The sequence below is a fragment of the Thunnus albacares genome, chromosome 11, assembly GCF_914725855.1.
Source record: "Thunnus albacares chromosome 11, fThuAlb1.1, whole genome shotgun sequence".
Lineage (NCBI taxonomy): Eukaryota > Metazoa > Chordata > Actinopteri > Scombriformes > Scombridae > Thunnus > Thunnus albacares.
The window spans coordinates 18,164,396-18,184,057 of NC_058116.1; the positions used below are offsets into that span (position 1 = coordinate 18,164,396).

At 40.4% G+C, this 19,662-nt stretch overlaps 1 protein-coding gene across 1 annotated transcript; it reads left to right on the plus strand.

The window, feature by feature from the left end:
* Window positions 1–309: 309 nt before the first annotated feature.
* On the plus strand, window positions 310–19,261 carry LOC122992779 (neuroligin-4, X-linked-like). The gene is made up of 9 exons (XM_044366690.1): window positions 310–632; window positions 1,939–2,975; window positions 3,953–4,105; window positions 7,541–7,726; window positions 8,298–8,748; window positions 9,566–9,779; window positions 10,875–10,999; window positions 14,184–14,793; window positions 16,255–19,261. Exons 2-9 carry the CDS (start codon window positions 2,489–2,491, stop codon window positions 16,660–16,662), a joined length of 2,634 nt encoding a protein of 877 aa, XP_044222625.1. The 5' UTR covers window positions 310–632; window positions 1,939–2,488; the 3' UTR covers window positions 16,663–19,261.
* The last annotated feature ends 401 nt before the right edge of the window (window positions 19,262–19,662 follow it).

Below are 19,662 nucleotides of genomic sequence, written 5' to 3' on the forward strand. Positions count from 1 at the left end.
GTGTGTGTGTGTGTGTGTGTGTTTCCCCTGCACAGGTCGGTACTCTCCTCTCCTCCACGCTCCCCTCTTCTTTCCAGTCTGCGCTTCCTCACGGTGCTATAGGTGCGTATCATTAGATCAGTAGCTGCTGCCTGCCACACTGTCCAATCGCATCTAGGGAGAGACAGAGAGAGAGAGAGAGAGAGAGAGAGAGAGAGAGAGAGAGAGAGAGAGAGAGAGACAGAGAGAGAGAGGGAGGGGGCAGCTAGAGAGAGAGAGAGAGAGAGATGGGGGAGGGAGGAGAAAGAAAGGAAGAGAGGGAGAGGAGGAGATTGATCATTTGAACGTCCGGGGCCTTATACATGGAGAAACAAATTTCTGCTACATTGAAAACAGTTTTATTTTTCTCGGATTGAAGGCTTAAGGGTTGTTTTTTCTTTTTCTTTTCCTACCCTGGAGACGGTGCCACGCGTGCCACCACCATCACCATCACCAGCAGCAGCAGCAGCAACAGCAGAGGAGGAGGCATATCTCCCAATATCCCATCCCGGGCACGTCGGATAAGCTGCAGCAGCGAAAACACGAGGCGAATATTGCGGTGGACGGGAACGGGAACATGGTCCGTGGGATTTCACAGCTATCCCCCTGGCTGGGTACGGGTTGGTATATCCTACATTTTGCCTTTTGAGGATTTTCGCTGCAGCGGGGATGCAGGTTGAGGCTTTTGCATATGTGTGTGTGTGGTGTGTGTGTGTGTGTGTGTGTGTGTGTGTGTGTGTTTTGCCGTAGTCAGCTCCAGTGGCGATAGAATTTAGACAGGATATTCTGCCTCACATGCAGGCAAAAAAAAAAAAAAAAAAAAAAAAAAAAAAAAATTCACAGCGCACTTGCTCTTATTTTCTCTTTTTCTCTCTGTCTTTGCTTCTTTTGTTTAATTCTAACAAGAATGCAGCGCGGCTTTTATGTGTTCCCTCTGTATTAAAATATACAAGGGGAGGGTGGCAGGCGGGTTTGTCTTGATAAATGGAGCGTTATTCATCAGCGTGTGTGTGATCACCACTGGAATGTTAACTAGCACCTTGGACAGCAGACACCAATACAATCTAACATGGGAGGAGCGATAGTACCGATCATCTTTACGTTGTAATATCTTTCCCGCTGCTGCGCTCGTGTAGATATATGTGTGTGTGCGCGCGTGCGTGTGTGAATGTGTTAATATTCTGCCCTAAGGCCCTCAGAGAGAGAGAGAGATAGCAGTGTCGGCTGGGGAGCAGATGTTTGTATGTGTGTGTGTGTGTGTGTGTGAGAGAGAGAGAGAGAGAGAGAGAGAGAGAAAAGGGGAAAGAAAAAAAAAGATTCAGCATGAGTGTGAGCACGTATAGAGAGATGAAGAAAGTGTGTGTCCATTATTGTGACATAAAGATGGTGTGTGTGTGTGTGTGTGTGTGTGTGTGTGTGTGCATGCATTTGTGGGAGAGAGCTAGAGAACAAAGTGTGTGTGTGTGTGTGTGTGTGTGTCACACGCTTCCTACCTTATGCTACATGCAGGTCAGGAGCCCTGCAGTGTATTCAGGGTTTAATTAAGCGTGTGACGTGACTCCCCCCCCCCCCCCTCCTCCCCCCTCCCCCTCCACCGGGTCCTGTGATCTGTGAAACAGCGTAGAATGTGACATATGTCTGCGGCTCATACCGGATACACACATGCCATTACTGTGTGACACAGCAGCCCTGACAGTCTGACACCGAGTTAGGCTGAGCTGACAACATCTTGTTTGCCCGATCTATCTCCCTTATATCTATTAGCTCTGACTATTCTTCTGGTGTGATCTGTGTGTGTGTGTGTGACATTTCATTTAATCTATACTGTGATTATTGTAATGAAGACTAATGTAATCCTTTCTTTTTCTTTCTCTCCTCCCTCTCTGTTTCCATTTCTCTGCCTCTCTCTCTCTTTTCCAGGAGGCAGTTTGGACTTGTTATGGGGGTGACCGGAAGGAGAGAGTGACAGAGGAACAGTGATGCTCCTGTTTACATAACGAGAGATCCACACACACACACACACACACACACACATACACACACACATACACACACACACACACACACACACACACACACACACACACACACACGCACACATGCATATACATACTCAAATTGCCAGTCCAGGACATAGACACTTGCTTAAACACTTGCACACATACATATACACACACACAGACACGTATTCAAGGGACTCACTGACTGAGTCACCACACACTCAGAGGCACTGAATCACTGACTCACACACAGGAGCACACAAACACACACACACACACACACACACACAGACACACAAGGGGAAAAGGTTGTTTGTAAGGGCCAGGACTGTGTGTTGTGTGTGCTATGGGCCAAGCTGAGCAGCAGCTGTGTGTGGGTGTTGGATACCTCTGAAGGGTCAACACAGCCGTAACACTCGCCCTCCCCCAGTCCTCTCCCTCATCTCCCAGCTACCCCTAAACACACCATCATGTCCGGGCTGAGGACCAGGAGAATTCCCTCTCCCTCGTCGCCTCCTCCGCTCTCTTCCTCCCCCCTTGGGCTTTTGTCCCTGCTCCTCCTCTCCCTCTGCCTCTCCCTCTCTCTTTATCCGGCCTCCTCATCAGCGCAGCAGACTGTGCCAGTCATTTCCACGGCACAGGGCCGCATCCGTGGCATCCTGACCCCGTTGTCCTCAGAGCTCCTGGGGCCTGTCATCCAGTACCTGGGAGTCCCCTATGCCAGGCCTCCAACGGGAGACCGGCGCTTCCAGCCACCCGAGCCGCCTTTACCTTGGCCAGGAATACGAAATGTGACGCAGTTTGCTCCCGTGTGCCCGCAGTCACTGGATGAGAGGAGCATGCTGGGAGATATGATGCCGTCCTGGCTCACAGCTAACCTGGATATAGCGGCCACGTACCTCACTCACCAGAGCGAGGATTGTCTCTACCTCAACATCTATGTGCCCACTGAGGAAGGTGAGTAGGATATGTGTGGCACCCAGAGGTGTGCACAGACTCTCTCAGGGGCAAGGTTGGAGTTGGGGTTAGAGTTATATATTTAGGTTCTTCTTGTCCTAAAAGTGAAAGCAGAGTGACAACAGAGTGGCACTGGCTAACCAGAGGGGCACTTGGGTTGACTAGAGGGAGATTTCAGGGGCATTTTGGCTGTTACAAATGATTGAAATGTCCTTTTGGGGCACAGACTTATCCTTGATAAATAAATAAAGATTAAAATAAAACAGATCCCCCCAATCCTTCCCCTCCACCCCCTCTCCATGCGCTGGTTGACACTTAATATGCAGACACCTGCGTCAGTCGCCAAGGGGTTTACGCCTTTACTTGTGGATGGAAGTGGGAAGGACACAGACTCGCTCATGCATACATATTGGTTCATACACATGCATGTGACCCCACACACACACACACACACACACACACACACACACACACACACACACACACACAATGGTAAGCACTCCCTCAGCCTCAATTTATATCCACCTGCTGAGAAATTAAGGTAGGGGAATACAAAGTGTGAGGATTCAAAGGAGGCACAGACTGCCCACTGAGTGATCAAAGGTTGATATACATACAAATGGACGTGTGGATGATCAGTCCGCCAGTCAAGAACATACACACACACACACACACACACATACACACACACACACACATACGCAACAGACAGAGTGGAAGCAGAAGGAATGTGGGTGGATATGTGGATCCACTTATGCACAAAAATTACTATGTATAGCAGCGATATCTATCTATCTATCTATCTATCTATCTATCTATCTATCTATCTATCTATCTATCTATCTGTCTATCTATCTATCTATCTATCTATCTATCTATCTATCTATCTATCTATCTATCTATTTATCTATCTATCTATCTATCTATCTATCTATCTATCCTCTCTTATCCTCCATTTCACTCTCTCTCTTTCCCAGACATCCATGAGGAGAGGGGTCAGCGGCCGGTGATGGTCTATGTCCACGGTGGCTCGTACACAGAAGGCACTGGAAACATGATGGATGGCAGTGTGCTGGCAAGCTACGGCAACGTCATTGTCATAACCCTCAACTACCGCCTAGGAGTACTGGGTAAAATAAGTTATCTTCTCTACAGTAGCTTCTATATCTATGTAATTCACTCAGCACTCAAGCATGTCATGTTACCACAAGTGTACACTATATGCTTTTATTACATACCTCTGGATTCTATATTACAATTCTTTTTCATCCTGTGTGCTGTATCGTGACTCAGAGCAATCAGTGAGTATAATGATTAATAGCTGCTTTGTGTACCTTCAGTGTTGATTTCTGCAGTGCCAGTTGGACTAGTACACTGTAGGACTTCATAGGAGGCAGCTAGGTGACAATCTATAGTGAAACAATTATGTTTAAAGTGGCTTTATTTGTGCTTCATCAACCCGCTCCACCTTTTGAGCAACAACAATAGCAGTGCAATTACTGCCAAGGTGCTTTGGGTATTCTGATAGTATCACAGTTGTATCATACACACGTAGTGTATAGTAATTGATTCTATGATGGGGGCTAGGCTAAAGGGCGATGAAATGTAATGTCTCATTTAAGTTCACTTTAGCTGTTTTCTCACACTTCTCATATAAAAGACTGCAAATAAATGGATGGATCTCTTGTTAGAAGCTTCGGAAGCGAAGAGGAGGTGTTTGAATCTATGACAGTAGTCAATCATTAGATCCATAAGTGCTTGGCAAAACATCAACAATGGATAAACAGAGCTCTCACACTCAGACTCCAGTATTGATTCATGTTCACATGTGAGTAACGTGACGTGCAAAGGTTTCACTTTCATCATTAAAAAACATAGAAGTAGTTTAGAATAGCTCACTCATTATTTTAATTCAATTTTATTGTTCTGTGGGTTGTCTGTTTTTTTTAATAGGTTATGTATATTTATTAATAAAGAGATATACATGAGTGTTGATGCAATCTAGACTTTGTAAATGCAATTTCCTATAACTAAAATTTTACATGAAGTAATTCTTTACTGCTCCTATGCCCTTTTTCCTATTACCTGATTCTTTGGGAATATGACAGTTATAACAGTTACATGTTAAAATGATTTTTAAAATACCTCAACACAATATTTCATGGTCAAGTTTTTTTTTAATTAAAGTGCATTATCGCACAATAGTGTTTCAACACTTTTTGCAAAAAAGAAAAAGAAAAAAAACAAAAGAAACAAAAGCAGAGCTAACAATTTATGTAAGAAAAAAAGATATAGAATAGAGATAACATAAGAATAAAACCAACTGGATGCCAAGAGAGTTGTAGTGATTAAACGTAAAGTATATCCACCATCTGGATTGTTTAATCCTTCAATGAGCTATAAAATGTGAAAACCTTCAGTGAGTTGCTTTTTACCCGGAGCACCTTTTTGTTTTTTGAGTGAAAACATGTTTAGTATGGGTGTCCCTAGTGGATATAAACCCCCTGAAACCAATTTTTCCACTACTAGCATCGACTCAAATCTGATCTTTTTTTTTTTTTTTTTACCTCCATGACTCTCTGACTCATTGCTCTCTGAACAGGGAAAATCTGATTCCCTGTGGTTTTTCTAATTTTAGACAGCTATGTAGAGCTCAAGGGCTGAATAAATAGGATATCTTAGAATCCTGGCATTTAGTCTTTTTGTGGCGGTAATTATAAAAATAGAAAAACCTGAGAGGCATCATTTACTGTACTGCACGGAGGACATGATGTGGTGTCTACAGTATTTACTTTGTACAGTATGCCTCCATATTTATTACAAGAAGTCAAATGTTCAACATGCATATCATTCCATCTGCTGGATTAAATCATGCCCTCACTCTCATTAATAGATGCCCACTATTTAATAATTCATATGAAGAAATTAATTAAATTGCGCCAGCCTGTTAACAAAATGTGTGCATACAGTATGTTTTATAATTAATTAGTTATTTGATTTAGCTTATGAAGTAATGTTCAAAATGATTTAACCCGCATGTTCTAAGCCCTTAAATCTACTTAATTATGTGGATTTATGTTTCCTGGCATTTTATTAAAGAAAAAAAATGTATGTAGATTTGAATACAGTTTTTTACCCACAAAACACATCAGAATGAAAATGATTTTTTACTGAAGAAAGGCCATGTCTTTTATAAGATGACAGAGTGGAGTAAATTTGGATACACTTTAAAAGGTCAAAACGTTCAACAAAATCAAAAAAGGTTTGATTTTATGAGAACCATCCAGTCTCTTGTGACTTTTAGAAGCTTTTAAAGCTTTCAAGGCTTCCATTAGATATTGATTTTATAAGATGGCATAAATCTGCATCTGGTTAGTGGGTGAAACAAATATCTACTCAATTCTGACCTTGGTAAAAAAAGAAAAAAACAAGTTGCTAGAACTGAAGTCACTATGCTGAGCTAAACAAAGGCAGTTCTATGTAGAGCTACAACGATTACTGAGGAAACTGTGACAGACATTTTTCACCGTTTTTAGGCCAAAACCAAACAATTAATTAAGAAAAATAATTGGCAGATTAATCATTAATGAAAATAATTAGTTCCAGCCTTGATCCTTTGTTTGTTTGTTTTTTCATCATCTCCATCTTCTGTGTTTACACCACCTCCAATATGATCATCCTCATCATCATCATCATCATCATCAGCCATCGTCACGAGTAGCAGTGTCTTCCTCATCATTGCCATCATGAGTTGGATGCGTGAGGTGAGCCCGTACATGCAAAGCAGTGTAGAGTTGTGCACATAATTATTTTTTGCTAATCTTAATCAGCTAGAATTGGAGCATGTTGCTATGGAAATGTTACATGAAATGTAACATAAATAAATCCGAAACTATTACAGTCTAATTTGCCAATGATACCCTTTTTGCATGAGAGAAATTTCTGATAAATTGTGCATAAAGTGATGAAATTAACAATTTTTTTCTTCGCTCATTATACTCGTATGTGTTCGGTGGCAGCTTGAGGTTCAGAGAAATGAGCTTCTGCAGTAATGAGATATACTGTTGTGGAATGAGCCATTAGGGTCCTTTGTGTTTACAGCAGCAAAAAGGAGTTAGAGTGGGCTGCTTTTGTAACATGTGTGTGTAGGTTCCTGACTATGTACACTCATATGAATATGTATGTACCTTGTTAATTTTATTCAACTTTACAAGAGAAATTGCAGGGGTTGCACATTCATTTTTAAAAATTTTCACTTTAAATGTATGACAAACAAGAAGCATGCATATTTGATCTTAACAATTGGGATTTCATGATTTTGCATCTAACCAATCACCCCCCTGTGTTCTCCTGTGTGTTTATACATAACGTTAATGTGAGATGAAGAGATTCTATCTTTAGAAAATCAGCGGGAGTAACCTCTTTTGATTAACGCCTTTTTTCACAATTTTTATCGGACCCTATGGTCTGCTCGATCCTTTCCAGAGCGTTTCATCTTTGTTTTCGTGTAAGTCTTTAAACTTAAGTACTGTTTGTGTCATAACAGCAGCCCTCTTTCTCTGTAGGATTTCTCAGTACCGGTGACCAAGCAGCAAAAGGAAACTACGGCTTGCTGGATCAGATCCAAGCTCTGCGTTGGGTAAAGGAGAACATTGCAGCCTTCAGCGGAGACCCAAACAGGGTCACTGTGTTTGGATCTGGGGCTGGAGCCTCCTGTGTGAGCCTCCTCACTTTGTCTCACTACTCTGAGGGTAAGGAAGAATCATGGACAACAACTCTCATTGTTTTTTTTTAAACTCTACCTTGTGTGGCAAACACATAAAAAGGGTTTTGCTCTTTAGAATAGACAGAGAGTGAATACAGACAGACAGGCAGTCACCTATGGTTGGTAGGCTATAAAAGGTTTATGAAACTTTTTAAGGTCTCCAGTGGACCAATACAGCTTTCATTTACTGGTCTTAATGCTTTGAATGAGCCTTTCAATGCTCTGAATAATACAGCCTGTCCGTGACTTATAGGACCTATATTATTCTAAATTTTTAACTCTTACCTGCTCGAACCTGGTATTCTAACTGTGACCTGTCATCCTTTTGAATAATACATGTCTGTGAGCTCTGTTTTCTTGCTATGGGAATTCTTGTTCTGCATATGCATATGCTTATGTGTGCAAATGTATGTACATTATCTATCTGTCCATGTGTGCTATCACATGATTGTGAATCCATGTACATGTATGTGTGGGTGCGTGTGCATCCATAAATGTATACATGCATATGCTTATTCATCTATATTCGTATTCATGTGTGTTCATGTGTGCCTCAGATTTGTTCCACAGAGCCATCATCCAGAGCGGCAGCGCTTTAGCCAGTTGGGCTGTCAACTACCAGCCCAGCAAGTATGCCCGGCAGCTCGGTGAGAGGGTGGGCTGTGGCATCGATGATAGCACCCAACTGGTCGCCTGCCTCCAGGGCCGGAGTTATCGCGAACTTGTGGAGCAGAACGTAACGCCGGCCAAATATCACACCGCTTTTGCCCCAGTGATTGATGGTGATGTTATACCAGATGACCCTCAGATTCTGATGGAGCAAGGGGAGTTTCTGAACTACGATGTGATGTTGGGGGTGAATCAGGGCGAGGGGGTGAAATTTGTGGAGGGCATTGTGGACTCAGAGGACGGGGTCACTGCTGAGGACTTTGACTTTGCTGTGTCAGACTTTGTGGATAGTTTATATGGATACCCAGAAGGCCGAGACACACTGAGAGAGAGCATAAGGTGAGTGTGCCTGTAAATCTCTGAATGTATTTTAGGAACAGTTAGACATTTATAGAAATATTTGCTTTTTCGTTGAGAGTTAGATGAGAACATTGATACAAAAGTCACAAAACTCGCCTGCCAGCATCTCTAAAGCTCACTAATTAACACGTCATATCTAGTGCAAAAAGGACTATTTGTGGTTTTGGTTTTTACAAAGGGTTATGTGTTGAACTATTTCTTGGCTTGATGCAATGACTTTCTGGAGTCCTGTTGACACTGTGAGGTTGCCAGACAACCGGTGGAGACTTGCTAAGAAATATTTATGGCACAGAACTCCCCACAAAACCAAAACTTGTCATTTTCACATTCATTTATTAAAGAAAAATTAAAGAAACAAAATCTAACATGTTAAACAGCGAACTTTAGAGGGGAAGCAGATTTTTTTTAAACTTTGGACAGAGCCAGGCTAACTGTTTCTCCCTATTTCCAGTCTTTATACTAAACTAAGCTAACCATCTCTTGGCTGTAGCTTCATATATAAAGGACAGACATGAGAGTAGTATAGATCTTTTCATCTCTCAGTAAGAAAGCAAATAAGTATATTTCTCAAAATGTTGAATTGATCCTTTAAAAGCATGGTTGTATGCATGCATTTGACTATAAGGTGTGTTAAATAAATTGTATAAATTGTATAACACCCTCATGCAAAATGTATTTTTGCATATCATAGTAACAATGAAAGATATGTTGATAGAGTTGATTACAGATACATGGACTTAATCAGAATTAATTACTTAATTGGCTAATTGGCTCATTTTAAACCCATTGCCTAAAGGTTCATGTACACGGACTGGGCAGACCGCGACAATGCGGAAACCCGGCGGAAGACTCTGGTAGCGCTATTCACAGATCACCAGTGGGTGGCTCCAGCCATTGCCACAGCTGACCTCCATGCTCAGTATGGGTCGCCCACCTACTTCTACTCCTTTTACCACCACTGCCAGAGTGACGCCACACCGCCTTGGGCTGACTCCGCCCATGGTGATGAGGTAAGATGATGTCACAGTGTTGTGTTGCCATGCACAGATAACATTGTGACAGTTGTAGTAAAAGAGGTGCATGTAAATAGTGGCACAAGGAATAGTATTAGATATATTACCACTGCCATATTTTGATCAAGGAGAGAAATAGTCACTCAATGCAGAGTGACTGGTTTGTGCTTTTAACTGATCCTGTCTAAATTATTTTTAGAGAGATTCTTGCAGTGAATCAGGAGCTCTTGGTTTAGACTACTTTGGAAGTGCTGCTTCATATTGATCCTTTCCAAGTGCTCAGTGACTCAAATCATTTGAAATTAGGGCTGAAACTAACAATTAATTTATAATAATATATAATATGATTGTTTTATTAGCTGATCTGCAGATCATTTTCTAGATTACTTGATATTTTCACAGAAAATAGTGAAAAAACAAATTTCCCCAAAACCTTAGCCAATGTAATCAAATTGCTTGTTTTGTACGACCAACAGTCCAAAACCCAAAGATATTCAACAGATGATCACATAACACTAAGAAAAGCAGGGTTTTTTGTGTAAAAAAAATCACTTAAACAATTAATCAGTTATCAAAATAGTAGCAAATTTATTTTCTGAATTTGAAATACTGAAGTCTAATTTCAAAGCTGTGTTATGTGTCTGTATATACACTACCGTTAAATTGTTATTTATGAAAAATGTCTTAATAATAATATTATAATTATATTATATAATAATAATAATAATAATAATAATAATAATAATAATAATAATAATAATAATAATAATAATAATAATAATAATTTCTGTATTTCATAATAGTCATGTGTTTTATGCTGCACTTCTTTTGATTTCTATGTATTTTTGTGTATGCTGGTGTACAATTACTTGCATTATGACACTGCACGTGTGTATGCATGTATTTGTACTTTGTACTTTGTGTTTGTAGGGATGTATTTCAGTCCAGATGATTGAGGATGACTTTTCAGACAGAAGATGATTTTAGAGACCTGAGTTTAATTACACATGAAGCGGTTTCTTTCTTCACTGAGGTGACGTTTGTGTGTGTGTGTTTGTGTGTGTGTATGTATGTGTGTGTGTGTGTCTGTAGGTGCCGTATGTGTTTGGCGTACCCATGGTGGGAGCCACTGATCTGTTCAACTGTAACTTCTCCAAGAACGACGTGATGCTGAGCGCAGTAGTCATGACTTACTGGACCAACTTTGCCAAGACTGGGTGAGCTGTTAAAATGTACACTGATGTGAGACACTGATTTCGGTCAGAAACCCCCACTGAGAAGACTTTTTCCTTTTTTCCCTACTATATTATGTACAGCAAAAATCAAGAAAACAAGACCAAACAAAGCACAGATTCAGCATGATTTAGTTCTCTTTATTTCTGCCTTCTAAGACACAGAAATCTGTGTCTAATTTCTGCTATTAATATCTAAATCTCCACCCACGTGTAGAAAACATGAGAGTGAATGCAAGCTAGGCCATTTAATCTTATTTTAACATGTAAAAGAAAATGCATAGCTGTCAGTTTCTGCTTTTTTCTTTGACTCTCTGCAGAGATGAGGTTTTGGCAACACAGTGTGTTGATGCTGTAATTGTGGACAAGTCACTCCTGATTTTACAGGAACAAATCTCTTCCAAGCTAGAAATTAGACAGCCAAGATTCAAGTCTATGGTGTCATCAAGAAAAATAGCACAGAGCCTCTTCACTTTCTCCAAGTACTTAGTAACATTTCTCTGTGTTTAATTGGTGGACTGTTTAATATGAACATGGAACATGCAGTGTACTTATCTGGCGGGGTTTACACAGAGAGAAGAAATCAAAGACACAGAATAACTGGAAGAGGATAACAGGTTTTGATCATAGTAGCACTAGGCAAATGTATATCTCACAAATGATGTACATATGCAACAGTTTTACATTTGCTAAATACAATTAATAAAATTAATTGGCGCCAATTTGTAGGAGACAGATCAGTCTAAATTTATCTCTCTGTCAAGTTTTCTGTCAAGATAAGTAACGTTTTAATAGCGTAGAAAAATGAGGCAGTGAGTGTTAAAACATTGAAGTTCTCCAGCAACAAAAATAATGAGCTCACAGGCAAAGGATATGTTATTGTAATCTCTTTTCCTTCAAAAGGTCTCTGTTGTCTGGCGAGAAAAAAGGGACTTTCAGACACAATCATGAAAACAGTACTGCAGACTAATGTAGGCAGAAGGTGCACACAGGTTCTCTGTCTCTTCAACATTTTGACAAGGTTTTTCATCTTTGGACCTTGAAAGTTAAAACACCCGCTGAGCAGCTTGGAAAGGTCCTTGAGGAAAGCCAAGTTAATGTCCTAAATGAGGAGAGAAAGATCGTCCACTGTTTGACTTCTCTCTTCTCTTCTCTTCTCTTCTCTTCTCTTCTCTTCTCTTCTCTTCTCTTCTCTTCTCTTCTCTTCTCTTCTCTTCTCTTCTCTTCTCTTCTCTTCTCTTCTCTTCTCTTCTCTTCCCTCATTGCACAATGAGACAGAGAGCTTATTCAATATGATTTAATTTAAAAATTTCTGCCAGTGGCTAAAAAAAAAAAGCTTCTGTATATCCAATTTATCAAATTGAAAGTGAAATTATCAGCCAGTAGCAAAGAAAAATACAATTGTTATAAAAAGAATCCACATTAAAACTTTAACCTGACAATCCACCCCGATAAGAGTACCTTTTATCTCTATACTCCGACATGACATGCAAGATAAAAGCATTTGTTGAGGATGGACCCTCTTTCGGCAGTGCTCGAAGTGAGTAATTACCAGTAATTAATCCAATCAAGGCTCACTCCACTGAGACCTCTTCAGAGTTACAGAGACATCTGCAGTCTAGACCTTGATCTAAATCACTGCAGAGCCTTTGCTATCTCATAACATTCAGAATTAGGACAGTGCTCTCACATATTTTGACCGTAGTGTAAAAAAAAAAAAAAAAAAGAACCCATCTTCAGTGTGGGTGCATTATGGCAATCATGGGCAAGTAAATAGTTTCTAGACCATGGTCTGTACTATCATTACCACCACAGAAAGCTGCAGAGCAAAATCACTAAAGGAAGATGTGAAAATTTCAGTGTGCACTTCAATTATCAATGGGGAACTTTCTCCGAAGAAAGATTTCACCCGGTTGAGAGCGCCTCAGATGCGATGATGGAACTGTGCGATCGCTCAATTTAACGGGGAAGATTTGATGCTCCCTGATGTATATTTTGTGAGCCTCTGTGTGGGCGTATAAATCTTCAGATTGTTTGTGTTTGCGTGCCTGTAGGTCTTCACGCTAGCTGACTCTTTATGCTGTTCATAAGGTGTTTGATTGACAAGTGAGCACATAGCATGTAACTGGCAAGTCTGTGAACATGTGCCGCTTATTTCTTCATTTATGTCATTTTTGCCGCCGACACAAATGAGTAGGTAACAAGACAAATAAATGCCTGTCTACATGTGTCAGAGAAGTGATTTGTCAGGATATTCTCGCTATACCAAACACATGCATTCATCCATCTATAATGAAAATATCTGACAGCTGTATGTTTACTAGAGGAATTATCTGCACACTGTTCAAACCAAGTTTCAACTGAGCATTATCTGAAATGTTTTGTAAGAGGCATATAAAGTGGACAAACAAGAAACAAATCAATTATATGCATCTGAATCACCCTTAAGCTATGTTGAGCATGTTTTTTGCTTTGTACAAACAATGTTTGCCACTGCTCTGTCTCATGATACTTGACTATTGATTAAAAAGATGTGTGCCAGCGCTGGTGAAATTGTTGGACAGTATGAGAGAAACTCAGACTATTCTTAGGATGGTAGCCAGCTAAAAAAAAAAGGTTTTCAGCAGCTGTGTTAGGAGTCTAACATTTGAGAAGCTGAAAAGCATGAATACTGCAATTTATATGTTCAATGAATACATGAACTACACATGAAGCGCTGGATTAATGTGCTAAAATTCTTTAGTTTTAAATATATATTTTATCAACCCTTGAATGTAGATATGTAGGTGAATACCCTCAATTCTTTGTTGCGTTTCACTGTGGTTTATTTAATTCTTTATTGATCATGGGGCACTATTGTAGTTATTAGCGTGTATGTTACCAGTTAGCTCTTAAGTTGCACTGTAATTTTTGGTGATTTTTTTCACATAGTATTTGTATCTGTAAAGATGCTCAGAGCTGACGGGTATTTCATTTTTTTGTACATGATTACAGTTACAGTATTTACAGAACAATAGGTTCAGAGGCTGTTAAGAGGAATGTCTTGTCTAGCACAAATTATTGAGTCCTCCTTTTTGTTATCTATAAATTATAGAAAACACTAAAACTTACATAACCTCCAACCCATCTAAATATGACGCAATAACTCATTTTGTTTCACTCATTCCAGTGACCCAAACCAGCCGGTTCCTCAAGATACCAAGTTCATCCACACGAAACCTAACCGCTTTGAAGAAGTGGCCTGGCCTAAGTACACCCCTAAAGAGCAGCTGTACCTTCACATTGGCCTTAAGCCCCGTGTCAGAGACCACTATCGTGCCACGAAAATCTCCTTCTGGCTCCAGCTGGTCCCTCACTTGCATCACGTCAATGAGCTCCTCCAATCGGTGTCCTCTTTCACGCACAGTCCCTCCCCACAGGACGACACCCCTTATTCTTACACCAAACGCCTATCCAAAGGTTGGCCTCCTAGTAGTACACGTCACCCAGGTCCACAAGGAGGTACTCCGCAGCCTCCCGAGTCTGCTTTAGGCCAAGGTGGAGGGGAAACCGGGGTCCACGTCCCTAATGAGGACTACTCGACTGAACTCTCCGTGACGATTGCGGTGGGAGCGTCACTGTTGTTTCTCAACATCCTTGCTTTTGCCGCTCTGCTGTACAAGAAAGACAAGAGACGTCTGGAGCATCGCAGGCCACGTCCGCTTCCTCCCCCGAGACGAGACATCACACCTGCGGATGTGGCGGCCCACCTGCAGGGGGAGGGACTGATGTCATTACAGGTGAGTCAATGTGTTTTTGTTATTTGATTGTGCTTGTATGGCTGTATTGGGAGGTATATATGGTATATGGAGTGTCTGTGTGCTTCTGTCGCCACATAATTTAATGAGTTATAGGGAAAATAATCATTCTTATTGTTAATAATCACACATCTTATTTTAAGTTTAAAAAACACAAAGCCAGATGAGGTTTAGTGTGTGAATATCTGAATGAACTCCTTTCTTGCCAGTGGTGCAGCTACCAGTTGAACACTTCTGCAAAACATAGCCTGCCATCAGTAGGCATTATCAGTGTGAGAATGAGTGTGTATCTGTGTGTGTGTGTGTGTTCGGATGCAGGTGTGTGTGTGAGCCCTGTCAGATTGCCTCAGTTGCTTCCACTTGCTTCATGTTCATCCACCGACTGTTTTCCTCTTTTGTTAGTTGCCTCGTGCTGCTTTGAAATCTCACATAATGTAGTGGGCGCTAAATGTCAGATGTTTTTTTATAGCTGACAAGTTCTGTTAATTGACAATTGATTTACAGTAATGTCGCTCAACATCACAGCTGCTTTTGTAATTGTGTTTTATTCATTTTGAATATCAAATCTTTTTATGTGGTGTTTTTGGCTATTTTGTACACTGGTGGTAGATCTGGTGTGACAAGCAAACATCAAGCATAGTCTTTTTGTATTAGCACACATTACTGTGATTCATGCTTGTGTTATATATAACTCTGACTTGGACAAAACATACTAGCCTTGCAGAGGACCAAGTAAAAATCACTCAAACTCCATCAGGAGTGGTTTAGATGATGATGATGACAAATAGCAGTTATGGAGTCTGAATATGAATAGGACCCTGTATTGGGTTTGTAGCTCTGATTGGGTAAAGGCCGAGGCAAATGTCTGACTGCTTTCACATGAATTCTGGTAAATGGCATTTTTTTAAAAAAAAGTTGTTGTTTTATTTCTAGTTCCAAAATATTGATGATTGATTTGTTGCTTTTCTTTGTTTTATATCATTGTGGACTAAATATAGTTTGGGTTTCAAATGTTGGTTGGACAAAAGTTTCCCCTTGAGAGGACCACAGTGGAAATTAAATTTATTGGGATTTTAACCTTGACAATTTAATTATATGTCCGGACTGGGTGACTGGGTGCAGTCTATTTACTTTCATTGTTGTCAAATAAATCTATGTATGTAAAACATGCAAACTGAATATGTCACTTTGGGCTTTGTGATGGGCAGTTTTCACTATTTTCTGTTATGTTATAGTATAAAATAGTAACGATTAATTGATTAATCAAGAAAATAACTGGTAGATTAATCAAAAATGAAAATAGTTCTTAGTGGCTTGATTATTTGGTGATGAGACAGATTTTCAGTGTCTTAAAGTCTCTGTCTATCTACCTGCCTTTATTGCTTTCACCCCATATTGTGTTCACATCTACACATTCACTTATTCACCAATCCAACCTTTCAGGTGAAGCAGCTGGAGTGTGACGCAGCATCAGCAGACGAGAGGAACAACACTCACCACCATCACACTCTGGATACACTGGACGCCCTGGATGGCATGGACACCCAGGACATCTACAGCACACTGGACACCGTGCGCCTCACCTGCCCGCCCGATTACACCCTCACCTTGCGCCGCTCACCTGATGACGTCCCACTCATGACCTCTCTGACCCCAGGATCATTGCCCGTGACCCCTGGGTCACACCCTGTTACTCCTGCGACGCCAATGACCCCCATGACCCCTGGATCAGTGGTGGGGATGAGGATGGGTCATCCTCACCAGGGATACACACACCATAGCCCGTATAGTAATACACACTTGCCACACACACACATCTCCACGCACACACACTCCACCACGCGTGTATAACCGCAGCAACATGCTCGCACATAGAGGGACATAATTACAACAACACACACTCATACTGACACACACATTCACACACACCTGCAACACACACACATACATAAAACAAAAGACTTAAATACCTCTACTAATTACCCTGCAGGATTGTTACAGATGGAGTGACAGAAAGACATTTTCAGTAACAGGATGAAGAGACAGACAGCTGTGTGTTGCATGAAGACAAACTGGATTCCAGGAGATGCAGTTCTATGCATCATTTGCTCTCCACCTGAAACAAGACAAGCCGAGACGTCCAACAAATGTCTCACATCCTGCTTTGGATATTAAATCTTCTGCTTTTTCTACACCTGAGGAAGAGGAGCGCTGAGGCAAAAGGGTCAGTTATGGATGAGTTTACATCTCCTACTGCACCCGCGCTGCTCAGCGGAGAGGCGCTGGGACTGAGAGAGCAGATGCAGAACTGAGCGAACAAGTACCACACACAGACTGTTGATGTCAACTTGAACAACCTGTGAAATGTGAATGTAGCAAATTTTTTTTCCATTAAAAGATCAAAGGCCCTATCTGCCAAGGATCAAAACTAAGCTGAGGAGAAAATAACAATTCAGCGAGAGATGGATGTAAAAACAGACAGAGAGGAAGTGGGGATTAAAAAAAAAACAACATTAGCTGAAGGAAAAGTTAGTGAGATGGTGGGAAAGAGATTAAGATTTTATTGAGAGGGATTTAACAGCTGTGAGAGCGAGAAAGACAAAGTGAGATAGAGTGATATGGAAAACCAAGGAATGGAAAGTGTGCCAAGAGACAGAAATTTAGCTTCAGAAAAAGAAAGGGCCTCTGAAGTGTCGCCAGACTTACTGAAGAATCACTCTAACCAGCTATGTGTTAAACTCTTGTAAATAGAATGGGACGATAAAGATGATATATTATGATTTATAGCATTTACCTGCTCTTGCATTAAAACATGACTTATTTAACCACATTATTGCTTTCATTTCAGATATTACTATATTATTGTATAGATGTCCTGAAGCAAGGCTGGTTGTCTTTCTATCTCACCCACTGTAGTATGTACACAGTACCTTTATTTAAAGGCTATATTTGCTATGCACAGTCATTTCAATGATTCTTAACTATGTACGCATCTAGATACTTGTTTAGTAGTTGAGGTATAAGACATTTTTCACACCATCCTGTCTATTTGTTTGACCATCAGATGATGAGCTAGTACTGTGTAGATAATGCAATATTGGTTTGATGATTGAGCACCAGCCAAAAACCATGACCCTTAAGCCTTTGAATCCTTTCCTGTTCTCCTTTCCCCTCTGTTCCTAAAAAATATTCTAAAACACCTTACCCTCAGTCCTTAAAACTTCACAAACTTAATTTAGGGTGAGCCCCACAAAATCAAGATTCCTCCAATCAGTATTTGCTACACCTTACCAGGGACCTCAGTACTTTTTTAGAGGAGCCCCTGCTTGAACTACTGAATGCTGACTGAAAACTTGTGCCTTTTCCCAGGCACTAAACGCAAGAAATTGGCCAAATGTTTGTTGTAGCTTAAAACCTGTGGAAATATGCTCCACAACATCACCAACTCTGGAAAAAAACATGGATATAGTACATCTGTTAACCACATTTTAAATCCTGGAGTTTGTTTTATTACCTGCAACCATGATGTCAATTGTTTGGAGCCAAGTTTGATTGATGAGATGGAGCCTAGGTGGAGCTGAGGAAACTTAACATTGAAGGCAAACAGGCTTCCAAACATACTGCTGTTTAAGCCTTAATATCCTCATAATGGAGCAATATTTTTTTTTCAAATTGCCACTAAGATACACTTTAGAAGAAGTGAAATTATTTTATTGAAACATCAACCAACTTCTTGCAGAAATGATGACTGACTTTAGAGACAAGTTGGAGGTTTTCCTGCTGACTTTGTGTCAGTATCACTATACTGAGTTTCAGAGCATTCATAAAATAAATCCCAACCAATTCATATTGACAGATCTTGTAGCAGAGATGCGGTGCTGTCATAGCTGCCACTAAAAGATGACAAATGGTCAAACTCTGCCTATCTGGTAGCTACTATAAAGCTTAAAACCTTGCATATATGTAAAATTAAACAGCCAAGCCAAACTCCTATACCTTGATCCAAACCAGTAACTCAAACCAAAAACCCAAAGGCACCAACCCTAATATTGCAACTTTCCTGTTTTGTCCTCTTTTTCCCGCTCCTTGCCTTACCCTAACCCATGTCCCATCCACGCCCACCCTCCCACCTCCCCAGCCTCATCTGTGCGACTACATACAGCTTTGTCACAGTGAGGCCTATTTAACCTCCTCTCATCCTAAGTAACTTCTTCATGAGAGATTTTAGTTAACTGTCAACAGAATACATGAAAAAGAAAGCTGAAAAATTGTGGATGGCAAGCAAAGAACTTTTACAAAATGATATAAAAATAACATTTAATGGATGTTTGATTGACTGAATATTTTTTTCATATGGGTTTATTGACTCAGCGGATGGCTGGATTGTGTCAAGCATAAAACATTTCTGCTGCATTTTTGAAAAATAAAAATATCAGTATTTTACAATTTATGAGCATTTTAAATGTCTTGTATGTCTTAAATGTGAATATTTATGGTAGTGATCATAGAAATTTAGAGGGGAAGTAAGGGGGCCTTATCACTCGGGTCTTTTGTTTCTAGCACAAAGTGATTCTTTGCCACTAATGTGAAATTAGTGGTGAATATTAATGATAGTAACTCCAATGATCTTATATGTCATTTGTTTTAACTGGGTAATTGGCTTTTAGTTATCAAAAAATCACAAGGAATAGTAACCCAACATTTTGGGAAATACACTCACTTGCTGACAGTCAGATGAGAAGAATAATACCACTCTCATGTTTGTGTGCTAAATATGAAGCTACAGCCAGCAGCCAGTTAGCTTAGCTTAGCTTAGCATAAAGACTGGAAACAGGGGCAAAAGCTAAATTG

Bases quoted from the DNA above. Each gene is read 5' to 3' on its own strand.
- LOC122992779 (XM_044366690.1), top strand. From the start codon at position 2,489: ATGTCCGGGCTGAGGACCAGGAGAATTCCCTCTCCCTCGTCGCCTCCT. The intron at 4,106-7,540 runs GTAAAATAAGTT...CTTTCTCTGTAG, and splicing joins CTACCGCCTAGGAGTACTGG to GATTTCTCAGTACCGGTGAC. The intron at 8,749-9,565 runs GTGAGTGTGCCT...CATTGCCTAAAG, and splicing joins ACACTGAGAGAGAGCATAAG to GTTCATGTACACGGACTGGG.